This window comes from Oncorhynchus kisutch, linkage group LG17 (assembly GCF_002021735.2).
Source record: "Oncorhynchus kisutch isolate 150728-3 linkage group LG17, Okis_V2, whole genome shotgun sequence".
Taxonomy (NCBI): Eukaryota; Metazoa; Chordata; class Actinopteri; order Salmoniformes; family Salmonidae; genus Oncorhynchus; species Oncorhynchus kisutch.
Window position 1 is genome coordinate 1,964,895 of NC_034190.2, and position 20,634 is coordinate 1,985,528.

The 20,634-nt window shown below is 46.0% G+C and overlaps 2 protein-coding genes and 1 long non-coding RNA gene across 23 annotated transcripts; 1 reads left to right on the forward strand and 2 right to left on the reverse strand.

The window, feature by feature from the left end:
* The first annotated feature begins 2,416 nt into the window (after positions 1-2,416).
* On the forward strand, positions 2,417-4,543 carry acot13 (acyl-CoA thioesterase 13). The gene is made up of 4 exons (XM_020474468.2): positions 2,417-2,580; positions 2,990-3,174; positions 3,975-4,175; positions 4,216-4,543. The coding sequence occupies exons 1-3, from the start codon at positions 2,497-2,499 to the stop codon at positions 4,129-4,131; spliced, it is 426 nt and encodes a 141-aa protein (XP_020330057.1). The 5' UTR covers positions 2,417-2,496; the 3' UTR covers positions 4,132-4,175; positions 4,216-4,543.
* Positions 4,453-19,420, reverse strand: lg17h6orf62 (linkage group 17 C6orf62 homolog). The gene is made up of 5 exons (XM_031795007.1): positions 17,525-19,420; positions 17,032-17,208; positions 15,103-15,228; positions 13,509-13,643; positions 4,453-5,882 (listed from the first exon to the last, which is right to left on the reverse strand). Exons 1-5 carry the CDS (start codon positions 17,651-17,653, stop codon positions 5,757-5,759), a joined length of 693 nt encoding a protein of 230 aa, XP_031650867.1. The 5' UTR covers positions 17,654-19,420; the 3' UTR covers positions 4,453-5,756.
* On the reverse strand, positions 10,265-13,502 carry LOC109882370 (uncharacterized). Of its 21 annotated transcripts, XR_004203815.1 has the most exons (4): positions 12,076-13,502; positions 12,005-12,031; positions 11,917-11,960; positions 10,265-11,570 (listed from the first exon to the last, which is right to left on the reverse strand). It is a non-coding gene; the product is annotated as an uncharacterized LOC109882370 (long non-coding RNA). The 21 variants fall into 21 exon arrangements; XR_004203810.1 differs by having other exon boundaries at positions 11,829-13,168; positions 13,213-13,502; XR_004203811.1 differs by having other exon boundaries at positions 11,829-12,751; positions 12,896-13,502.
* Positions 19,421-20,634: the final 1,214 nt, after the last annotated feature.

A 20,634-nucleotide genomic window follows, 5' to 3' on the forward strand; every position in this document is an offset into this window, starting at 1 on the left:
GCAGTTTATATACAGATCATGACGTCATTTCATTGCTTTAACAGAATCCCCTCCTCTCGACCGGGACAACGTAAGGTGAAAAGTTCATTCTAACTTACTAACACACTCCCAGATAACTTTTGACCCCTCAACATTATCGATCACCACTGAACTGACAGTTTTAATTAACAGAAAACCTAGGAATGCACTCACTGCCTTATCTAAAAACCCCAGAGGTAAGTTTCTGTAGGGTCAACCATAGGCTAACAACCTTATGTGTTTACACAGTCCCCAACCCATTCGTTTTATTCCTAGTTGGAATGGTGTTCATTAACTTTAATTACTCCTTGTCCGTGTCTCACAATCCCTTCTTATGAACTCATATTGTTAATCAGATATAATAAAACAGAGTATAAGTTTACTTAGTTACAGTTCCATTTAAAATGATTTGTTCAGTCATATTAATCATAATTTCCTAACAAACGCACAACCCCTCCATCAGCGCATAGACTGTCCGCAATAGGCTGAGAGAGGCTGGACTGAGGGCTTGTAGGCCTGTTGTAAGGCAGGTCCTCACCAGACATCACCGGCAACAATGTTGCCTATGGGTGTAACTGATGTGAAATGGCTAGCTAGTTAGCGGTGATGCGCGCTAATAGCGTTTCAATCGGTGACGTCACTCGCTCTGAGACCTTGAAGTAGTGGTTCCCCTTGCTCCGCAAAGGCCGCGGTTTTTGTGGAGCGATGGGTAACAATGCTTCGTGGGTGACTTGTCTGTGTGCAGAGGGTTCCTGGTTCGCACCCGGGTATGGGCGAGGGGACGGTCTAAAGTTATACTATTACATGGGCACAAACCCACCATCGCTGGACCAGACAAGACTGGAATAAAGTGACGAGTCGCGGTTTTGTCTCACCAGAGGTGATGGTCGGATTCGAGTCTATCGTCAAAGGAATGAGCGTCACACCGAGTCCTGTACTCTGGAGCGGGATTGATTTGGAGGTGGAGGGTCCGTCATGGTCTGGGGCGGTGTGTCACAGCATCATCGGACTGAGCTTGTTGTCATTGCAGGCAATCTCAACGCTGTGCGTTACAAGGAAGACATACTCCTCCCTCATGTGGTACCCTTCCTGCAGGCTCATCCTGACATGACCCTCCAGCATGACAATGCCACCAGCCATACTGCTCGTTCTGTGCATGATTTCCTGCAAGACAGGAATGTCAGTGTTCTGCCATGGCCAGCGAAGAGCCCGGATTTCAATCCCATTGAGCACGTCTGGGACCTGTTGGATCGGAGGGTGAGGGCTAGGGCCATTCCCCCCAGAAATGTCTGAGAACTTGCAGGTACCTTGGTGGAAGAGTGGGGTAACATCTCACAGCAAGAACTGCCAAATCTGGTGCAGTCCACGAGGAAGAGATGCACTGCAGTACTTAATGCAGCTGGTGGCCACACCAGATACTGACTGTTACTTTTGATTTTGACCCCCCATTGTTCATTGACACATTATTCCATTTCTGTTTGTCACGTCTGTGGAACTTGTTCAGTTTATGTCTCAGTTGTTGAATCTAGTTATGTTCATACAAATATTTACACATGTTAAGTTCACTGAAAATAAACACAGTTGACAGTGAGAGGACTTTTTTAAAATTTCCTTATTTTAGTTAGATAAAAGGATGGTTCTTGTTTGGTCAGTTGTTTTCAGACCTAAAAAGGATCATGTGTAGTTGATGTTTTATGCCTCCAATTTGCTATTCATCGATAGCTGAATATATACATGATTGACATAACAAATAAAACAATTCTGAGGCCTGAAAACGTCAAACTTCATTGGAGTGAACTCTCAGAAATAACTAACCACAAACAAGACTGTGGGGTCAAAATTTACCACAAGACTGTGGTAAAAACAAATACTATTGGCAACACACTGGATAGTATACGAATAGTTTCGTACAAAGGAAAGGGGCTAATAACAATTGGACTGATATGAGCTAGTTAGACCTCCAGTCCCCTGTCATTTTCAGCACGGCAACGTTAGTGTTGAGCCACGGAGCTGAAGAATCCTGTAACGGACAGGAACTCATCACAGAGAAGTCCTCGTTTCTTCTGAAGTCGATATGGACTTGGAAATATTACTCATTGTTTCTCTATTTCATAGCGATGCTTATATCTTGTTAGAAGCGATGCAAAAGGTATTTTAGAGGAGTGTTGTTGTTGTTGAAGCTCTGACATCACTTAAGAGCTGTGTGAGAGTCTAAATAGTCCGGGTTGACGCAAAGATCTGGCCAGTTAATATGTAGAAATATGTAGAATATGTAGAAAAGGAACACGAACTCCTTCAATATATATGAAACGTTCATATGCGAGTAAATAAATGCATAACCATGCCCAATAAATATTAAATCAAAGCGGAACCTTGTTTAACTGTATGATATCCGGAAGATTTAGCTATCAGAACAGTTTCCTGTTTGGACGAAAATCTACTTTTATCAAGTTGACATTGAACAGTCAGCATTAAAACATGGTTTCTCTGTCTTTAAACTCGTTAAAAACAATTATGCGGGCGATGGTGGACAGTCCGGGGTTTGATCGAGTTTTAAGTAAGGTATGTCACAGTAAAACAAATTACATTTTACGAGTTACCGTACAAGAGACGTGTACTGTAAGCACCGGAGGTTGCTTCCCAACTCCACCCATTCACCTACCTTGACAAGCTTGTTGTGTATGTGGGAAAACAAGTGTTTTCACGACACCCCTTACATTTTATCTCGTTACCTTGAGTGAATCTCAATAGTATTTTCTTGATTTCTCACGTCCTCCCTCGTGTCCTTCTCGATGCACATCGGAGCAGAGTATTAGAGGTTCCTCTAAAAGCATTTTGAGGAGGAAAGTAGGGGACACAAGGAAATACAATTGAGATTTACCCCTAGTCTTGCAACTCTTGGACATATTACAGTGCCCTCTTCTTTAATTGATCCAAGTGATAATTAATGACTGGTTGTCCGTTTCCCCAGGTGGACATTGTAACAGCCAGCCCAGGGAAAGTGGTGTGTGAATTTAAAGTGGAAGAGGAGCACACAAACCGAGGGGGCACCCTTCACGGGGGTCTGACAGCAACACTGGTCGACGTCATCTCCACCACTGCCATCATGTACACGGAACGGGGAGCACCAGGTGTCAGCGTGGACATGAACATCACGTGAGTTTTATACTTAAATTACAGTGGCTAGGTGATACATGGGGAATATAGCCTGGTCTCAGATCTATTTGTGCGGTTTGGTATGATGGCACAAAGACTGGTACCCAGGCTTGATGATATACTTGTAGAATAAACAGAATGCATGTGCTCTATGCAGAGCTGTTTAGGTTGTCTAGTCTTGGGCTGAGCCCGAACTCTCTAGGCCTCTACAAGTCACACACTGTAATAGGTGAAGGATGGGCTGAGCCCGAACTCTCTAGGCCTCTACAAGTCACACACTGTAATAGGTGAAGGAGTAGAGAGTAACCTGTTGTCAAAACACTGAAAAGGAAAATCTGTCTGAAAATAGCACCCTAGGGCTCTGGTCTAAAGTGCACAAAGTTGCTGCTCTAGTTTCAACTGTTCTGCCTTATTATTATTCGACCATGCTGGTCATTTATGAACATTGAACATCTTGACCATGTTCTGTTATAATCTCCACCCGGCACAGCCAGAAGAGGACTGGCCACCCCACATAGCCTGGTTCCTCTCTAGGTTTCTTCCTAGGTATTGGCCTTTCTAGGGAGTTTTTCCTAGCCACCGTGCTTCTACACCTGCATTGCTTGCTGTTTGGGGTTTTAGGCTGGGTTTCTGTACAGCACTTTGAGATATCAGCTGATGTACGAAGGGCTATATAAATAAATTTGATTTGATTTGAAAGGGGTTCCGTTTAGGACACAGCCTAGGGCTCTGGTCTAAAGTGCACAAAGGGGTTCCATTTAGGACACAACCACTGAATGGAAAAACTGTTTCCCCGACAGGTACATGAATGCTGCCAAGATGGGCGAGGATGTGCTGATCACAGCCACAGTGTTGAAGCAAGGACGGACCCTGGCATTCGCTACTGTCGACCTCACTAGCAAAGCCTCTGGGAAACTCATCGCACAAGGAAGACACACGAAGCACCTTGGGAGCTAGATCTAGGGTGATGTTGCCCCTATACACTGGTCTTGGGTCAGTTTAGCCCCCACCCCCACACTAATGATTAAGATGGGGGGGGGGAGCTGATCCTAGACCTGTACCCTAGGGGAAACTCCCCCAGTAAATTGTGAATGATCATACTGCTGCTGTGATGCTGTCTAGCAGAAAGTCTGTGGGGTGAAGAACCGTGACTATTGTGGAACTGTGTCAGGAAATTGTTCTTTACTCCACAACAGACTTGCTAAATTATTATTATTATTTTTCTGCATGTCATTCTGCTGTAAATATATATACACACACAAATAAAACGCACCAGGAAACATTTTCAAATGTTACATTGTATTGGGATTTGTTCAGCCATGTTGATTTCTAGATGCATTTAAAAAATAAAAAATATTTTTAAAAGGAAGAATAGACTCAAAGCCTTTAAATCGAACATATTGAATCAACAAAGAAAACCCTCAATTAAATGTACTGACTGATTTGTGCCTTATTTTCCCCCAGCAAAGCAAGCAACAAAACAAAAACCACCCCCCATTTTATAAGCACTGCAACAATTAGTCCCCTTTAGGATACTTGTCTATCGAATTAACGGAACATAAACATGTATCGGTCCCATTAATTTCAACTCAACCTGTTCCGTTTAGGTACATTCATTCTGCAATTATAAAACACCCATGCCAACCCCCCACCCAGAAACAAACATCACATTTCAGTAGCTTGAATGGCTTTGCCTGGTAACAACCTTTAACATAATAAACCACCATGCGATTCACCATCTGTCTGACAACTTCCTCCCATCACTTCCCAACTCCAGATCAGATCAATGGTGTTCCTGGCATATTTCACAGGAAAAGCAAATGAACCCAGAAAGAAAAATAACCAGCCAACATTAAAACAAGGGTGGCTTAAAAAGAAAAAGAAAGAAAGATGTAAATACCTACACCAAATGATTTGACAAACACTCCTCCACCTTTTATCTTTGCTTTACAGGGGACGTTTTAACCCGTCATAGATGGTAGCTAGTCCTTCTAGAACACCCCCCCCTTCCTCCCCAGGTATGTTTTCCTCTAACCCAAGCTTTTGAAATGATAGAAGCTTTTCCAATCTGTTATGACATGGGTTACAATGTGTCCAGCAGAGACAGAGGACCCCTGTGAACATCATTAAAATAAAAAAAACCTGTGTGGCTTTTGTTCCTGCTTGGTAGCAACATGAAGAGTTCCTTCAGTGACTGCTCTGTGTCGTTGACAGTGCAGCTCCATGGGGGGGGGGGGGGAGATAACCAACCACTCAAAATCAATGTTCGTGCAGGTTCAAAATAAACAGAAAAAACAAGATGGATGGTGGAGGGAGGGTGGATAAAAGGTAGAACCAATCCAAAACTGGTAGGAGCAGAGCTAGGAGGAGGAAGCTTGGTAGGTAAGGAAAAACAAATACAGATTTCATTTGTATTTTTTAAATGAGATTCAGGACGATGGAAACTAACAAACAAGAGACCCAAGCAGCAGTTCTATTCAATGGAAGGAAGGATGTGTGGTGGATGAGATCAACTTGCTTCAGTGGCTTAGGGGTTAAGTCTTCCTTGTGTTGTGGGTGGAAGCCATGGAGGCCGGCTGGGCCTAGTCGGGCATGTACGGGAGGAGATGGTCTTCGATGTCTCCAACGCCCCAGCACGTTAGCTGGTCCTGGGGCAGGTACAGGCAAAGGCTGCACAACTTAAAAACTGTGGCCTTGGTTTTAGGAGTCTGACAGGAGAGAGAGAAGGGATGACAAGAGAAAACATGGTTGACAACGGGGGAGAAGAGGGGGACACAACGGGGGAGAAGAGGGGGACACAACGGGGGAGAAGAGGGGGACACAACGGGGGAGAAGAGGGGGACACAACGGGGGAGAAGAGGGGGACACAACGGGGGAGAAGAGGGGGACACAACGGGGGAGAAGAGGGGGACACAACGGGGGAGAAGAGGGGGACACAACGGGGGAGAAGAGGGGGACACAACGGGGGAGAAGAGGGGGACACAACGGGGGAGAAGAGGGGGACACAACGGGGGAGAAGAGGGGGACACAACGGGGGAGAAGAGGGGGACACAACGGGGAGAAGAGGGGGACACAACGGGGGAGAAGAGGGGGACACAACGGGGGAGAAGAGGGGGACACAACGGGGGAGAAGAGGGGGACACAACGGGGGAGAAGAGGGGGACACAACGGGGGAGAAGAGGGGGACACAACGGGGGAGAAGAGGGGGACACAACGGGGGAGAAGAGGGGGACACAACGGGGGAGAAGAGGGGGACACAACGGGGGAGAAGAGGGGGACACAACGGGGGAGAAGAGGGGGACACAACGGGGGAGAAGAGGGGGACACAACGGGGGAGAAGAGGGGGACACAACGGGGGAGAAGAGGGGGACACAACGGGGAGAAGAGGGGGACACAACGGGGAGAAGAGGGGGACACAACGGGGGAGAAGAGGGGGACACAACGGGGGAGAAGAGGGGGACACAACGGGGGAGAAGAGGGGGACACAACGGGGGAGAAGAGGGGGACACAACGGGGGAGAAGAGGGGGACACAACGGGGGAGAAGAGGGGGACACAACGGGGGAGAAGAGGGGGACACAACGGGGGAGAAGAGGGGGACACAACGGGGGACACAACGGGGGAGAAGAGGGGGACACAACGGGGGAGAAGAGGGGGACACAACGGGGGAGAAGAGGGGGACACAACGGGGGAGAAGAGGGGGACACAACGGGGGAGAAGAGGGGGACACAACGGGGGAGAAGAGGGGGACACAACGGGGGAGAAGAGGGGGACACAACGGGGGACACAACGGGGGAGAAGAGGGGGACACAACGGGGGAGAAGAGGGGGACACAACGGGGGAGAAGAGGGGACACAACGGGGGAGAAGAGGGGACACAACGGGGGAGAAGAGGGGGACACAACGGGGGAGAAGAGGGGGACACAACGGGGGAGAAGAGGGCGAGAAGAGGGGGGACAACGGGGGAGAAGAGGGGGGACAACGGGGGAGAAGAGGGGGGACAACGGGCGAGAAGAGGGGGGACAAGAGGGGGAGACCATAGAATCTATTAATAATAATAGTCATGTCACTAATATATTCTATTTCTTTGGGTTAGACATTGTCCCATGACAGAGGACCTTTGTCTGAATGATCCTCTAACACCTACGTGAGTGCTCCAATTAGAGGTCTTTCCCAAAACCACTGGTGTGACTGGTGCAGTGGTGACAGGTTAGCATTGAGGGGAGAAGGAATGTTAGGCACAATCAACAGGTCTGGAGCTTAGTAAGACAGGCCTGGTGCAAGGTTTGGCAACATTGTCTGAATGATTGCCTAATTCAAATCATTTCAATAGACTCTTAGCCTCCCCAAAACCATTGTGTTCCTGCACTAGGCCGAGTGGCAACGTGTCATCGTGTTCCTGCACTAGGCCGAGTGGCAACGTGTCATCGTGTTCCTGCACTAGGCCGAGTGGCAACGTGTCATCGTGTTCCTGCACTAGGCCGAGTGGCAACGTGTCATCGTGTTCCTGCACTAGGCCGAGTGGCAACGTGTCATCGTGTTCCTGCACTAGGCCGAGTGGCAACGTGTCATTGTGTTCCTGCACTAGGCCGAGTGGCAACGTGTCATCGTGTTCCTGCACTAGGCCGAGTGGCAACGTGTCATTGTGTTCCTGCACTAGGCCGAGTGGCAACGTGTCATTGTGTTCCTGCACTAGGCCGAGTGGCAACGTGTCATTGTGTTCCTGCACTAGGCTGAGTGGCAACGTGTCATGTTGTCAGTTGAAGTCTGAAGTCAGACACGTGTACTTGTGTTAAAACGAGGGTGTCTCTCCGCTACTTTACGCCTGCCTCCCAGATGGCACCCTATTCCCTACATAGTGCACTAACTTTGAGCAGAGTGCAATGGACCCTGGTCTAAAGTAGTGTCCCACCTGGAACGCAGGCCCAGATGGAGCAACAGCTGTCTGGAGCTAAAACGAGACGTGACTCCATTCGAGACACAGGATGGGTTGCACAATCCCCGGGTGAATCTATTACTCTGGGGCTACAATCCCCGGGTGAATCTATTACTCTGGGGCTACAATCCCCGGGTGTATCTATTACTCTGGGGCTACAATCCCCGGGTGTATCTATTACTCTGGGGCTACAATCCCCGGGTGTATCTATTACTCTGGGGCTACAATCCCCGGGTGTATCTATTACTCTGGGGCTACAATCCCCGGGTGTATCTATTACTCTGGGGCTACAATCCCCGGGTGTATCTATTACTCTGGGGCTACAATCCCCGGGTGTATCTATTACTCTGGGGTTACAATCCCCGGGTGTATCTATTACTCTGGGGTTACAATCCCCGGGTGTATCTATTACTCTGGGGTTAAAATCCCCGGGTGTATCTATTACTCTGGGGTTAAAATCCCCGGGTGTATCTATTACTCTGGGGTTAAAATCCCCGGGTGTATCTATTACTCTGGGGTTAAAATCCCCGGGTGTATCTATTACTCTGGGGTTAAAATCCCCGGGTGTATCTATTACTCTGGGGTTAAAATCCCCGGGTGTATCTATTACTCTGTGGTTAAAATCCCCGGGTGTATCTATTACTCTGTGGTTAAAATCCCCGGGTGTATCTATTACTCTGAGGTTAAAATCCCCGGGTGTATCTATTACTCTGGGGTTAAAATCCCCTATGTATCTATTACTCTGGGGTTAAATCCAGGTTATAAACCTAGTTTTAAATGAATCCTAGTTCATTTAAATCATTCCTCTAACCCAAGCGTAGTTTTAACTTTAAACCTAGATTAATTAAGCCTGTTGCTTAATGAAAAAATAAAATAATTATGAATTTAGATTGGAGATTAATTCTAAACTGCCACTTGGACCGTTTTATCTGATCAAATGAGAGGCATATCTACTGTTGAGCCCAAAACGAGTTCCTTAGAGAATAATTAAAGGTTCAATCCTGTTGAGTTTTAATGATAATTAAGTCATTATTAGTAGACTATTTACCATCCCATTTTGTATAACAATTGAATTGGGGTTTATGACATACCCAGCCTTGGTATGAATGCTGTTGTGTAACATGCTGTAACGGGTCTGAGAACAGTAACGTTGGACTGAAGTTGCATTAACGTTAAAACTAACATACATTATAGGCATTGATATTCACCAGGGGATATGGAGAGGGGCAAACTGTTATTTATGCTGACTAAATATTGGTGGTGTCCGTCATCATAGGGGTTATGGAGAGGGGCAATGGAGAGGGGCAAACTGTTATTTATGCTGACTAAATATTGGTGGTGTCCGTCATCAAAGGGGTTATGGAGAGGGGCAAACTGCCGGAGAATCATCTTGCATATCTTTTGGGTGATAGGATCAATTCCCAAGGACGGAGGCCCCCCCGGCTCCGGTCTGAAATAGCCCCCTAGGACGAGCCCCCTAGGACAGAGCCCCCCCCCCCGTCTGAAATAGCCCCCTAGGACGGAGCCCCCCCCCCCCCGGTCTGAAATAGCCCCCTAGGACGGAGCCCCGCCCGTCTGAAATAGCCCCCTAGGACAGAGCCCCCCCCCGGTCTGAAATAGCCCCCTAGGACAGAGCCCCCCCCGTCTGAAATAGCCCCCTAGGACAGAGCCCCCTAGGACGGAGCCCCCCCCGTCTGAAATAGCCCCCTAGGACGGAGCCCCCCCCCCGTCTGAAATAGCCCCCTAGGACGGAGCCCCCCCCGGTCTGAAATAGCCCCCTAGGATAGAGCCCCCTAGGATAGAGCCCCCCCGTCTGAAATAGCCACCTAGGACAGAGCCCCCCCCGTCTGAAATAGCCCCCTAGGACAGAGCCCCCTAGGATAGAGCCCCCCCCCGTCTGAAATAGCCCCCTAGGATAGAGCCCCCCCCGTCTGAAATAGCCCCCTAGGACAGAGCCCCCATCTCCTACGAGAGTTTTTTTTTTCATAAGCGGAAAAAAGTGATCTTATTTGACGTGTCATGATCAGGTGGCTAGCGCACAAATAATAAAATGGATAAATAACTTTAAGTAATGACAATAATAAATTACATTGTATGCTAGCTATAGCTTGGTTTATAAACTAGCTAGCTACAGTAGCTAACAAATGACCCGTTTTCTGTCTAGTACTGGCAGGTAGCAGATTTAATTTCAAACCAACCAACCTTGACCGATGCAGTAGTTTCAACGTTACATTGTCATTATTTTATCCAAGAACAGAAACCTCATGGTCTCATTTGTCAAGTAGACTAGCTAACCCTAACCCTACCTCCACATAGTGGTAACACGAACCTGTCACACAGCTAACCCTAACCCTACCTCCACATAGTGGTAACACGAACCTGTCACACAGCTAACCCTACCTCCACATAGTGGTAACACGAACCTGTCACACAGCTAACCCTACCTCCACATAGTGGTAACACGAACCTGTCACACAGCTAACCCTACCTCCACATAGTGGTAACACGAACCTGTCACACAGCTAACCCTAACCCTACCTCCACATAGTGGTAACACGAACCTGTCACACAGCTAACCCTAACCCTACCTCCACATAGTGGTAACACGAACCTGTCACACAGCTAACCCTACCTCCACATAGTGGTAACACGAACCTGTCACACAGCTAACCCTAACCCTACCTCCACATAGTGGTAACACGAACCTGTCACACAGCTAACCCTAACCCTACCTCCACATAGTGGTAACACGAACCTGTCACACAGCTAACCCTAACCCTACCTCCACATAGTGGTAACACGAACCTGTCACACAGCTAACCCTAACCCTACCTCCACATAGTGGTAACACGAACCTGTCACACAGCTAACCCTACCTCCACATAGTGGTAACACGAACCTGTCACACAGCTAACCCTAACCCTACCTCCACATAGTGGTAACACGAACCTGTCACACAGCTAACCCTAACCCTACCTCCACATAGTGGTAACACGAACCTGTCACACAGCTAACCCTACCTCCACATAGTGGTAACACGAACCTGTCACACAGCTAACCCTAACCCTACCTCCACATAGTGGTAACACGAACCTGTCACACAGCTAACCCTAACCCTACCTCCACATACTGGTAACACCAACCTGTCACACAGCTAACCCTACCTCCACATAGTGGTAACACGAACCTGTCACACAGCTAACCCTACCTCCACATAGTGGTAACACGAACCCGTCACACAGCTAACCCTACCTCCACATAGTGGTAACACGAACCTGTCACACAGCTAACCCTAACCCTACCTCCACATAGTGGTAACACGAACCTGTCACACAGCTAACCCTACCTCCACATAGTGGTAACACGAACCTGTCACACAGCTAACCCTAACCCTACCTCCACATAGTGGTAACACGAACCTGTCACACAGCTAACCCTACCTCCACATAGTGGTAACACGAACCTGTCACACAGCTAGCTAACCCTAACCCTACCTCCACATAGTGGTAACACGAACCTGTCACACAGCTAGCTAACCCTAACCCTACCTCCACATAGTGGTAACACGAACCTGTCACACAGCTAACCCTAACCCTACCTCAACATAGTGGTAACACCAACCTGTCACACAGCTAACCCTAACCCTACCTCAACATAGTGGTAACACCAACCTGTCACACAGCTAACCCTAACCCTACCTCCACGTAGTGGTAACACGAACCTGTCACACAGCTAACCCTACCTCCACATAGTGGTAACACGAACCTGTCACACAGCTAACCCTAACCCCACATAGTGGTAACACGAACCTGTCACACAGCTAACCCTACCTCCACATAGTGGTAACACGAACCTGTCACACAGCTAACCCTAACCCCACATAGTGGTAACACCAACCTGTCACACAGCTAACCCTAACCCTACCTCCACGTAGTGGTAACACGAACCTGTCACACAGCTAACCCGACCTCCACATAGTGGTAACACGAACCTGTCACACAGCTAACCCTAACCCTACCTCCACATAGTGGTAACACGAACCTGTCACACAGCTAACCCTACCCCTACCTCCACATAGTGGTAACACGAACCTGTCACACAGCTAATCCTAACCCTACCTCCACATAGTGGTAACACGAACCTGTCACACAGCTAACCCTAACCCTACCTCCACATAGTGGTAACACGAACCTGTCACACAGCTAACCCTACCTCCACATAGTGGTAACACGAACCTGTCACACAGCTAACCCTACCCCTACCTCCACATAGTGGTAACACGAACCTGTCACACAGCTAACCCTAACCCTACCTCCACATAGTGGTAACACGAACCTGTCACACAGCTAACCCTACCCCTACCTCCACATACTGGTAACACCAACCTGTCACACAGCTAACCCTAACCCTACCTCCACATAGTGGTAACACGAACCTGTCACACAGCTAACCCTACCTCCACATAGTGGTAACACGAACCTGTCACACAGCTAACCCTAACCCTACCTCCACATAGTGGTAACACGAACCTGTCACACAGCTAACCCTACCTCCACATAGTGGTAACACGAACCTGTCACACAGCTAACCCTACCCCTACCTCCACATAGTGGTAACACGAACCTGTCACACAGCTAACCCTAACTCCACATAGTGGTAACACGAACCTGTCACACAGCTAACCCTAACCCTACCTCCACATAGTGGTAACACGAACCTGTCACACAGCTAACCCTAACCCTACCTCCACATACTGGTAACACGAACCTGTCACACAGCTAACCCTACCCCTACCTCCACATAGTGGTAACACGAACCTGTCACACAGCTAACCCTAACCCTACCTCCACATAGTGGTGTCACGAACCTGTCACACAGCTAACCCTAACCCTACCTCCACATAGTGGTAACACGAACCTGTCACACAGCTAACCATACCTCCACATAGTGGTAACACGAACCTGTCACACAGCTAACCCTAACCCTACCTCCACATACTGGTAACACGAACCTGTCACACAGCTAACCCTAACCCTACCTCCACATAGTGGTAACACGAACCTGTCACACAGCTAACCCTACCTCCACATAGTGGTAACACGAACCTGTCACACAGTTTTAAACCGCTAAATCACAGAGTTACTGATCCAGACTTAGAATTAAGAGGTGCAACACATCTCTGATGAATTATTAAACTAGATTTACAAAACCTAGATCAGCTCTAATCGCAGATGAATTTAAACCATGTTGGTGCAACCCACCCTCAGGCCCAGATGGATCAACAGCTGTCTGGAGCTAAAGCAAGAGATGTGACCCCCCACCCCACCCTACTCCCTATATAGGCCACCACGTCTGACCAGAGCCCCGTGGGTGGTAAGCTCAGCGGTGTGAACGGACTGACCTGTAAGTGCTGTCGGTCCATAAAGAGGAAGACCGACTGAGTTGGGTTGTTCATAACCATTCCAGCCTTGTCCCTCCGGCCGACAGCATGCAACAACTGCTTCTCGTAGTCTCCATGATGAAACTCAAACTTGGCCTGTGGATAAACAAAACACAAATACATATTGGATACCACACTTAATAAAATGGATGAACAGAGATACTACGTTCACCATGACTGGCCCTCAACGTAACAGTATGGAATACTACTTGAATATGGGGCGGCAGGTATCCTAGTGGTTAGAGTGTAGAGGCGGTAGGTATCCTAGTGGTTAGAGTGGAGGGGTGGTAGGTATCCTAGTGGTTCGGCATACACATCACAGACAAACTGAATTGGTCCACTCACACAGACAGCATCGTGAAGAAGGCGCAGCAGCGCCTCTTCAACCTCAGGAGGCTGAAGAAATGTGGCTTGTCACCAAAAGCACTCACAAACTTCTACAGATGCACAATCGAGAGCATCCTGGCGGGCTGTATCACCGCCTGGTACGGCAACTGCTCCGCCCACAACCGTAAGGCTCTCCAGAGGGTAGTGAGGTCTGCACAACGCATCACCGGGGGCAAACTACCTGCCCTCCAGGACACCTACACCACCCGATGCTACAGGAAGGCCATAAAGATCATCAAGGACATCAACCACCCGAGCCACTGCCTGTTCACCCCGCTGTCATCCAGAAGGCGAGGTCAGTACAGGTGCATCAAAGCTGGGACCGAGAGACTGAAAAACAGCTTCTATCTCAAGGCCATCAGACTGTTAAACAGCCACCACTAACATTGAGTGGCTACTGCCAACACACTGTCAATGCCACTGACTCAACTCCAGCCACTTTAAACATGGGAATTGATGGGAAATGATGTAAATATATCACTAGCCACTTTAAACAATGCTACCTTATATAATGTTACTTACCCTACACTATTCATCTCATATGTATACGTAGATACTGTACTCTATATCATCGACTGCATCCTTATGTAATACATGTATCACTAGCCACTTTAACTATGCCACTTGGTTTACATACTCATCTCATATGTATATACTGTACTCGATACCATCTACTGTATCTTGCCTATGCTGCTCTGTACCATCACTCATTCATATATCCTTATGTACATATTCTTTATCCCCTTACACTGTGTATAAGACAGTAGTTTTTTTTGGAATTGTTAGTTAGATTACTTGTTGGTTATTACTGCATTGTCGGAACTAGAAGCACAAGCATTTCGCTACACTCGCATTAACATCTGCTAACCATGTGTATGTGACAAATTAAATTTGATTTGATTTGGTTAGAGCGTTGGACTAATAACTGAAAGGTTAGAAGATCGAATCCCCAAACCGACAAGGTACAAATCTGTCGTTCTGCCCCTGAACAGGCAGTTAACCCACTGTTCCTAGTCCGTCATTGAAAACGAGAATATGTTCTTAACTGACTTGCCTGGTTAAATAAAGGTCAAATTAAATGATACATATGTATATTACATTTGAATTCAGGGGCGTAGTGAATAGGACCCAGGTGTGTAGCTATTTGATGAAGGAAGCTAAATGTTACCTGAACAGGCCTGAAGGGTTCTTCCTCGGCCCCCTTCCATCTGGAGAACAAGAGACAGACTATCTTCTCTATGTCGTTGCGCGGCCACAGGATGAAGTCCATCTCCTGGGTGCATCCTATGACATCCTGCAACAACAACCGAGGAACGACACAGTCAATAAACAGCACGTCACCTACCTACACAGGGCTCTGGTCAAAAGGAGTGCACTGTGTCACTAGCTAGGTTCCAATTTAGGTTCCCATCCAATTTAGCGACAGATTTCCATGTGAATATTCAAACATTTTCCCACCAGTGGTGTGTCTCCAACAAACTGACTAGATGCTGATAAAAATCAGTGTGCGATGACATAGTGCACAAAATAAATGATGACATAGTGCACAAAATAAATGACATAGTGCACAAAATAAATGATGACATAGTGCACAAAATAAATGATGACATAGTGCACAAAATAAATGATGACCCCCCCCCCCCCCCCCCCCATGTACTGAATTAAGCTCTGAAGCTCAAGTGTTCACATTTAACGATATGGATAGTTGTCACAAAAACTGTTGTGTTAAATAGTAAACTCCTTGGTATGTGCGCTCTAGCCAACAGTTCACAGATCGTGTGGGTAGGCTAGTCTACATTATGAGATTATTTATCAAACGGCAGTCGGGCATTGAACTCATCAACATGCACTTTCACCACCACGTGAAGTTCATCATAACTTATTTCATCTGTAGGCTTAAACAGCACGGTTTCCCCGAGAAGGGTGGGAAATGAACACCAGCCACTAGTGTACAGACAGCCAGGTCACTGTCAGTGTCTACCCAAGGACAACAGACAATGTGGCAGGCTGACTGAAGCGCTACAATGTGAGTCATGCTAGTAGAAATGAGGAACATTCATTGTTGACACTGTTGGATTGAAAATATACCTATTCATGTCACTGAGGGAGTGCTGAGGTTTAGAGGATCTACACCAGAAGTTAATGGGTATAGAAGGAAGGTACATAGTGGAGGGTCTACACCAGAAGGTAATGGATATAGGAGGAAGGTATATAGTGGAGGGTCTACACCAGAAGGTAATGGGTATAGGAGGAAGGTATATAGTGGAGGGTCTACACCAGAAGGTAATGGGTATAGGAGGAAGGTATATAGTGGAGGGTCTACACCAGAAGGTAATGGTTATAGGAGGACGGTATATAGTGGAGGGTCTACACCAGAAGTTAATGGGTATAGGAGGAAGGTACATAGTGGAGGGTCTACACCAGAAGGTAATGGGTATCTGTAGGAGGAAGGTATATAGTGGAGGGTCTACACCAGAAGGTAATGGGTATCTGTAGGAGGAAGGTATATAGTGGAGGGTCTACACCAGAAGGTAATGGGTATCTGTAGGAGGAAGGTATATAGTGGAGGGTCTACACCAGAAGGTAATGGGTATCTGTAGGAGGAAGGTATATAGTGGAGGGTCTACACCAGAAGGTAATGGTTATAGGAGGAAGGTATATAGTGGGTGCAATTAAGATTGGAATGTGTTGAGTACAGGGAAGTGATTACATGTGGCAGGCATTGATAAGGGGAGAGAGCCATGGATTAGTGATGGAGGGGGGGGTTGAGGTCAGGTCACCTTAAGGGAGAAATACAAGTTTATATACAAGGCCCGTATCCTGCCTAGCAGTAAAGATACAATGTTTGTACAGATGGGTAGGAGACTCAGCCTATGAGGAGAGGTTAAATATCAGTGCTTGTGTGAAAATGTTTGTCTAATGCAGTTGTATTGATCCTCTGGGAAGAATAAACTTGGTTAAGCTTTCGTAACGTCCGTAGAGAAATAGAACCTAACAACATGAAGGAAAGCCCAACTGTGCCCGTGGCGGTGTGTGTGTACACGCACATGGTTTTGGTAGGTTTGCCCAACGGAAGGAATCCGGGTTCCTGACTTACCCTGCGCATTGATTGGTAGCGTGGGGCGTGCAACTGCACGACATCTTTCTGCAGAAGTTCCATGGAACTCTGGAGGGAGTAGCTGGAAGCCTGCACACCTTTCAGGATATGGTCTTCATAGTTGTTGGTCATCACTGGTACCACTTCAGCTACCTCGAACAGCGCAGACTTCTTCTTCTGAGGGAGCAGAGAGGACAGGGAAGAGACAATAACAATAACCGTGCAGAGGACTTCTGCCATAGGAAGGAGCAGAAAGAGAGGAAATGGAAGAGACACGTAAGGGATACGTTGATGTCTCTGTGTCGCAGTGTGAAGGAAGTTAAGAGGTAGTTTTGTGAGCCAATGCTAACTAGTGTTGCCTGAGTTATACGTGCCAAACGCCAGTTAGCAACTTTTTTCAAACTGCAGGCAGAAACAAAATGATCTCCACGAGTTAAATGGGACTCTGGGGAAGTAGAAAGCAGGACCTTGTTGCTTCCTCCATAATACTCACCTTGTCCTTGAACACAAAGGCTATGTAGATCTTGAAGTCAAACTGGTCTGCCAAAGATTCCCTTTTCTTTCGAATCTGAGCACGGAGTCGATCTCTAGTTTGGTTTCTTCTCCAGGTTGGGTCCCCCATGATTAGATTTTGATGCTAGGTGTCTTCTCTAATTACAGAATATTTTTGACTATACTTTCGAGTTGTCTATATGTAGCTCGTTAGCTACCTTTTACAGAACGAGAAATCTAAATTATTCTACACTAGCTCTTTTGAAATAACTACCAACTTAAGGAGGAAACTAATGAAATAGCAAGCTATGTCATTTTGTTTATTTAAAATAGTTTATGCTCAGGAGGGGGAGCGGGGGTTCTTGAATCAATATTTGCTACATTTGTTTTAGTAATTACTCAAGAAGCCATGCTGTGATTAAAAGTATGACATTTGAATACAGACCAAATGAACTTTAATTCTAACACATTTGCCTAGTGAAAACAAATGAGCAAATAAAAAATGAGAAGTACACCTTTTCCTTTAGGTTACTGACAACAACTACTAACAGAAAGGATAGCCATTTCCCAAACCCATACCGACACTACTTCTCGCTAGTGAAATAGGAGATTACTACACAAAACAAAAAGCAAGACAATTTTATTCGTGTCTTCTCAAACTCAAAGCTTCGTCCATGATTGACGCCGTTTTGTTTGTGTTTATTTCTCGGCAGAGACCGCGTTATGAACGTGTTCCTGAATAACTGAGGGACATATAGAGAAAAGCATCATGACAAGTCAATGTGGATGCCAGAAGCCGATGGCACCAAGTTAAAACATTTAAGTTTACAGAGTATTTTAACATCTCCCGGGGTGTTTTTTAATGCCATTGAACTGGTCCGCGGCCTTGTTTACTTCCGTTGTCGATACTCATAGCGTGACTATTTTTTAGTTGACAAAGTTAAACGTGAACTAGTTAAGACTAAGCAGCATACACTTTCAACACTAACTAGTTAGTGGGTCAACTAACTAGCTACATCATTTTTATTAGTTGGATGTAATTGGAGGCCTATTGTCGTGCGGGTTAAGTTAGCTGACAAGTCCCATGTTTCGTTTTACATTTCCGCTGAGTTTCTGTCTGGCTTGTTTGGTGTTTAATGTGGAATGACTTGTCCGCTTGACTACCTAACTGTTGTATCTCGGCATTTTAAATGACATTTTGCTTCAATATCATCATGCTGGTTAGTATTCCCGTAGAGAGAACCGACTAGATTTTTACAAAATTATTATTATAATTTTTTTATACAGACAAACGTGTTTTTCGAAAAAAATAAAATAATAATAATTTCTTTCACCCCGTTGAAGTTGAATTATTAACTATTTATCTGCGCTGAGTTTTTTTTTTTCGTGCTTTTCCTTCAGTCGTCACAACCACTAACTAACCCTTACATGCCATGTCAAGATAAATTGACAAACCAACTGAAATCCTCCGTTCTTTCAGAGGACACACGACGTGGGTTGTCTCCTGGTGGACCCATATTGAACGATGTTTTGTTTTTTTAAAGTAAAGTTTTTTTTTAAAAGGTATTTTTTTGTTGTTCAGTTCCTTTTATGTATTCGTCCCTGGTCGGTGTTGTCGGTAGCCAGCAGCTCGTCGTTGAACAAACCTTCCCAAAATGGCCGACCGGAGTCAGACAGCCGCACCAGAGATGTTCTCTTATCTGTGGCTACACCAGAGAGGAAGCGAGAGGTCCAACTCGGCGGACGATTTAAAATGTGTCTCCTTCCAGTTGCTGATGATGATGTTTCTATCCACTAAACAAGGAGTTTTTTTGTTTTTTTTGTTATGGAGGTCAATGAGAGAAAGTGTCGAAATTTGGTTTCACGACAATAAATAAAAAATAAATAAAAAATGAATGAGTTATTTACTACGTGAGGTGTATTTGATCGAATAGATGTTTCGTAATGCTTACGTTGTTAAAGAGTGTACTGATATAAGTGGGATACCTGACATCCCGTAAACCTTGAGAAAAAAACACTATATTGTAGTTATTTTTATTTAACCTTTATTTAACTAGCATATCATCTTTATGTTTTATTCATTTATACAAAAGTATGAGCAATCAACAACTTAAGTAGACCGTCATTGAAAGATTACATTTAAAAAACATCCCTACATCTACCATGTCTAACAAAACACGGGTATAGAGCATAAAACAAAAATACAAAATGTGTGCAATTGTATTCACTCAGATAAATATCTCAATGATTCAGGAAGATATTATTTTTGTTATTCACTATGGATAATGTCTTAACAAATCAAATATTTTTAATTTTGGTGTAGAATTCTGGAATTTTTATTTGGCAAACAAGAATAAAAAAATTCACAGTCATTTCAATGGTCTTCTATCATTGCAATAGTTAACTAATTATATCCTTCATGTCAAAAACATGTAACAAATGTGTAAGATTTTCACCTTGTTTTTCACAGAAAACGCAGATATCATTAATATCAACACATTAGGACAGTACAGAACTTAATGGGTATATATTATGTAGAATCTTAAAGTGCACTTCCTTAAAATTCGTTTGGTATAGAATATTTTTAAGGCATCAACCAAGCTTTTTTCCAGACAAGGTCCGGAATAAGCATGTTCCAGGTTTAAGTTGGTTCTGTGAATGGAAAATGTGTCTTATGTATTTGAAACAACATTTCTCAAGTTAAGCCCCGCCTTCCAAGTTGAGTTCTGGATAAACCAAGCTGAGTTCTGGATAAGCCCCGCCTTCCAAGCTGAGTTCTGGATAAGCCCCGCCTTCCAAACTGAGTTCTGGTTAAGCCCCGCCTTCCAAGCTGAGTTCTGGATAAGCCCCACCTTCCAAGCTGAGTTCTGGATAAGCCCCGCCTTCCAAGCTGAGTTCTGGATAAGCCCCGCCTTCCAAGCTGAGTTCTGGATAAGCCCCGCCTTCCAAGCTGAGTTCTGGATAAGCCCCGCCTTCCAAACTGAGTTCTGGTTAAGCCCCGCCTTCCAAGCTGAGTTCTGGATAAGCCCCACCTTCCAAGCTGAGTTCTGGATAAGCCCCGCCTTCCAAGCTGAGTTCTGGATAAGCCCCGCCTTCCAAGCTGAGTTCTGG

Excerpts from the sequence above, each read along its gene's own strand:
- acot13 (XM_020474468.2), top strand. The coding sequence starts at position 2,497 with ATGGTTTCTCTGTCTTTAAACTCGTTAAAAACAATTATGCGGGCGATG. Across the intron at positions 2,581-2,989 it reads TTGATCGAGTTTTAAGTAAG|GTGGACATTGTAACAGCCAG; the intron begins GTATGTCACAGT and ends CCGTTTCCCCAG. Across the intron at positions 3,175-3,974 it reads AGCGTGGACATGAACATCAC|GTACATGAATGCTGCCAAGA; the intron begins GTGAGTTTTATA and ends TTTCCCCGACAG.
- lg17h6orf62 (XM_031795007.1), bottom strand. The coding sequence starts at position 17,653 with ATGGGGGACCCAACCTGGAGAAGAAACCAAACTAGAGATCGACTCCGT. Across the intron at positions 13,644-15,102 it reads AACCCTTCAGGCCTGTTCAG|GCCAAGTTTGAGTTTCATCA; the intron begins GTAACATTTAGC and ends GTTTATCCACAG. Across the intron at positions 5,883-13,508 it reads TGGACCGACAGCACTTACAG|ACTCCTAAAACCAAGGCCAC; the intron begins GTCAGTCCGTTC and ends CTCTCCTGTCAG.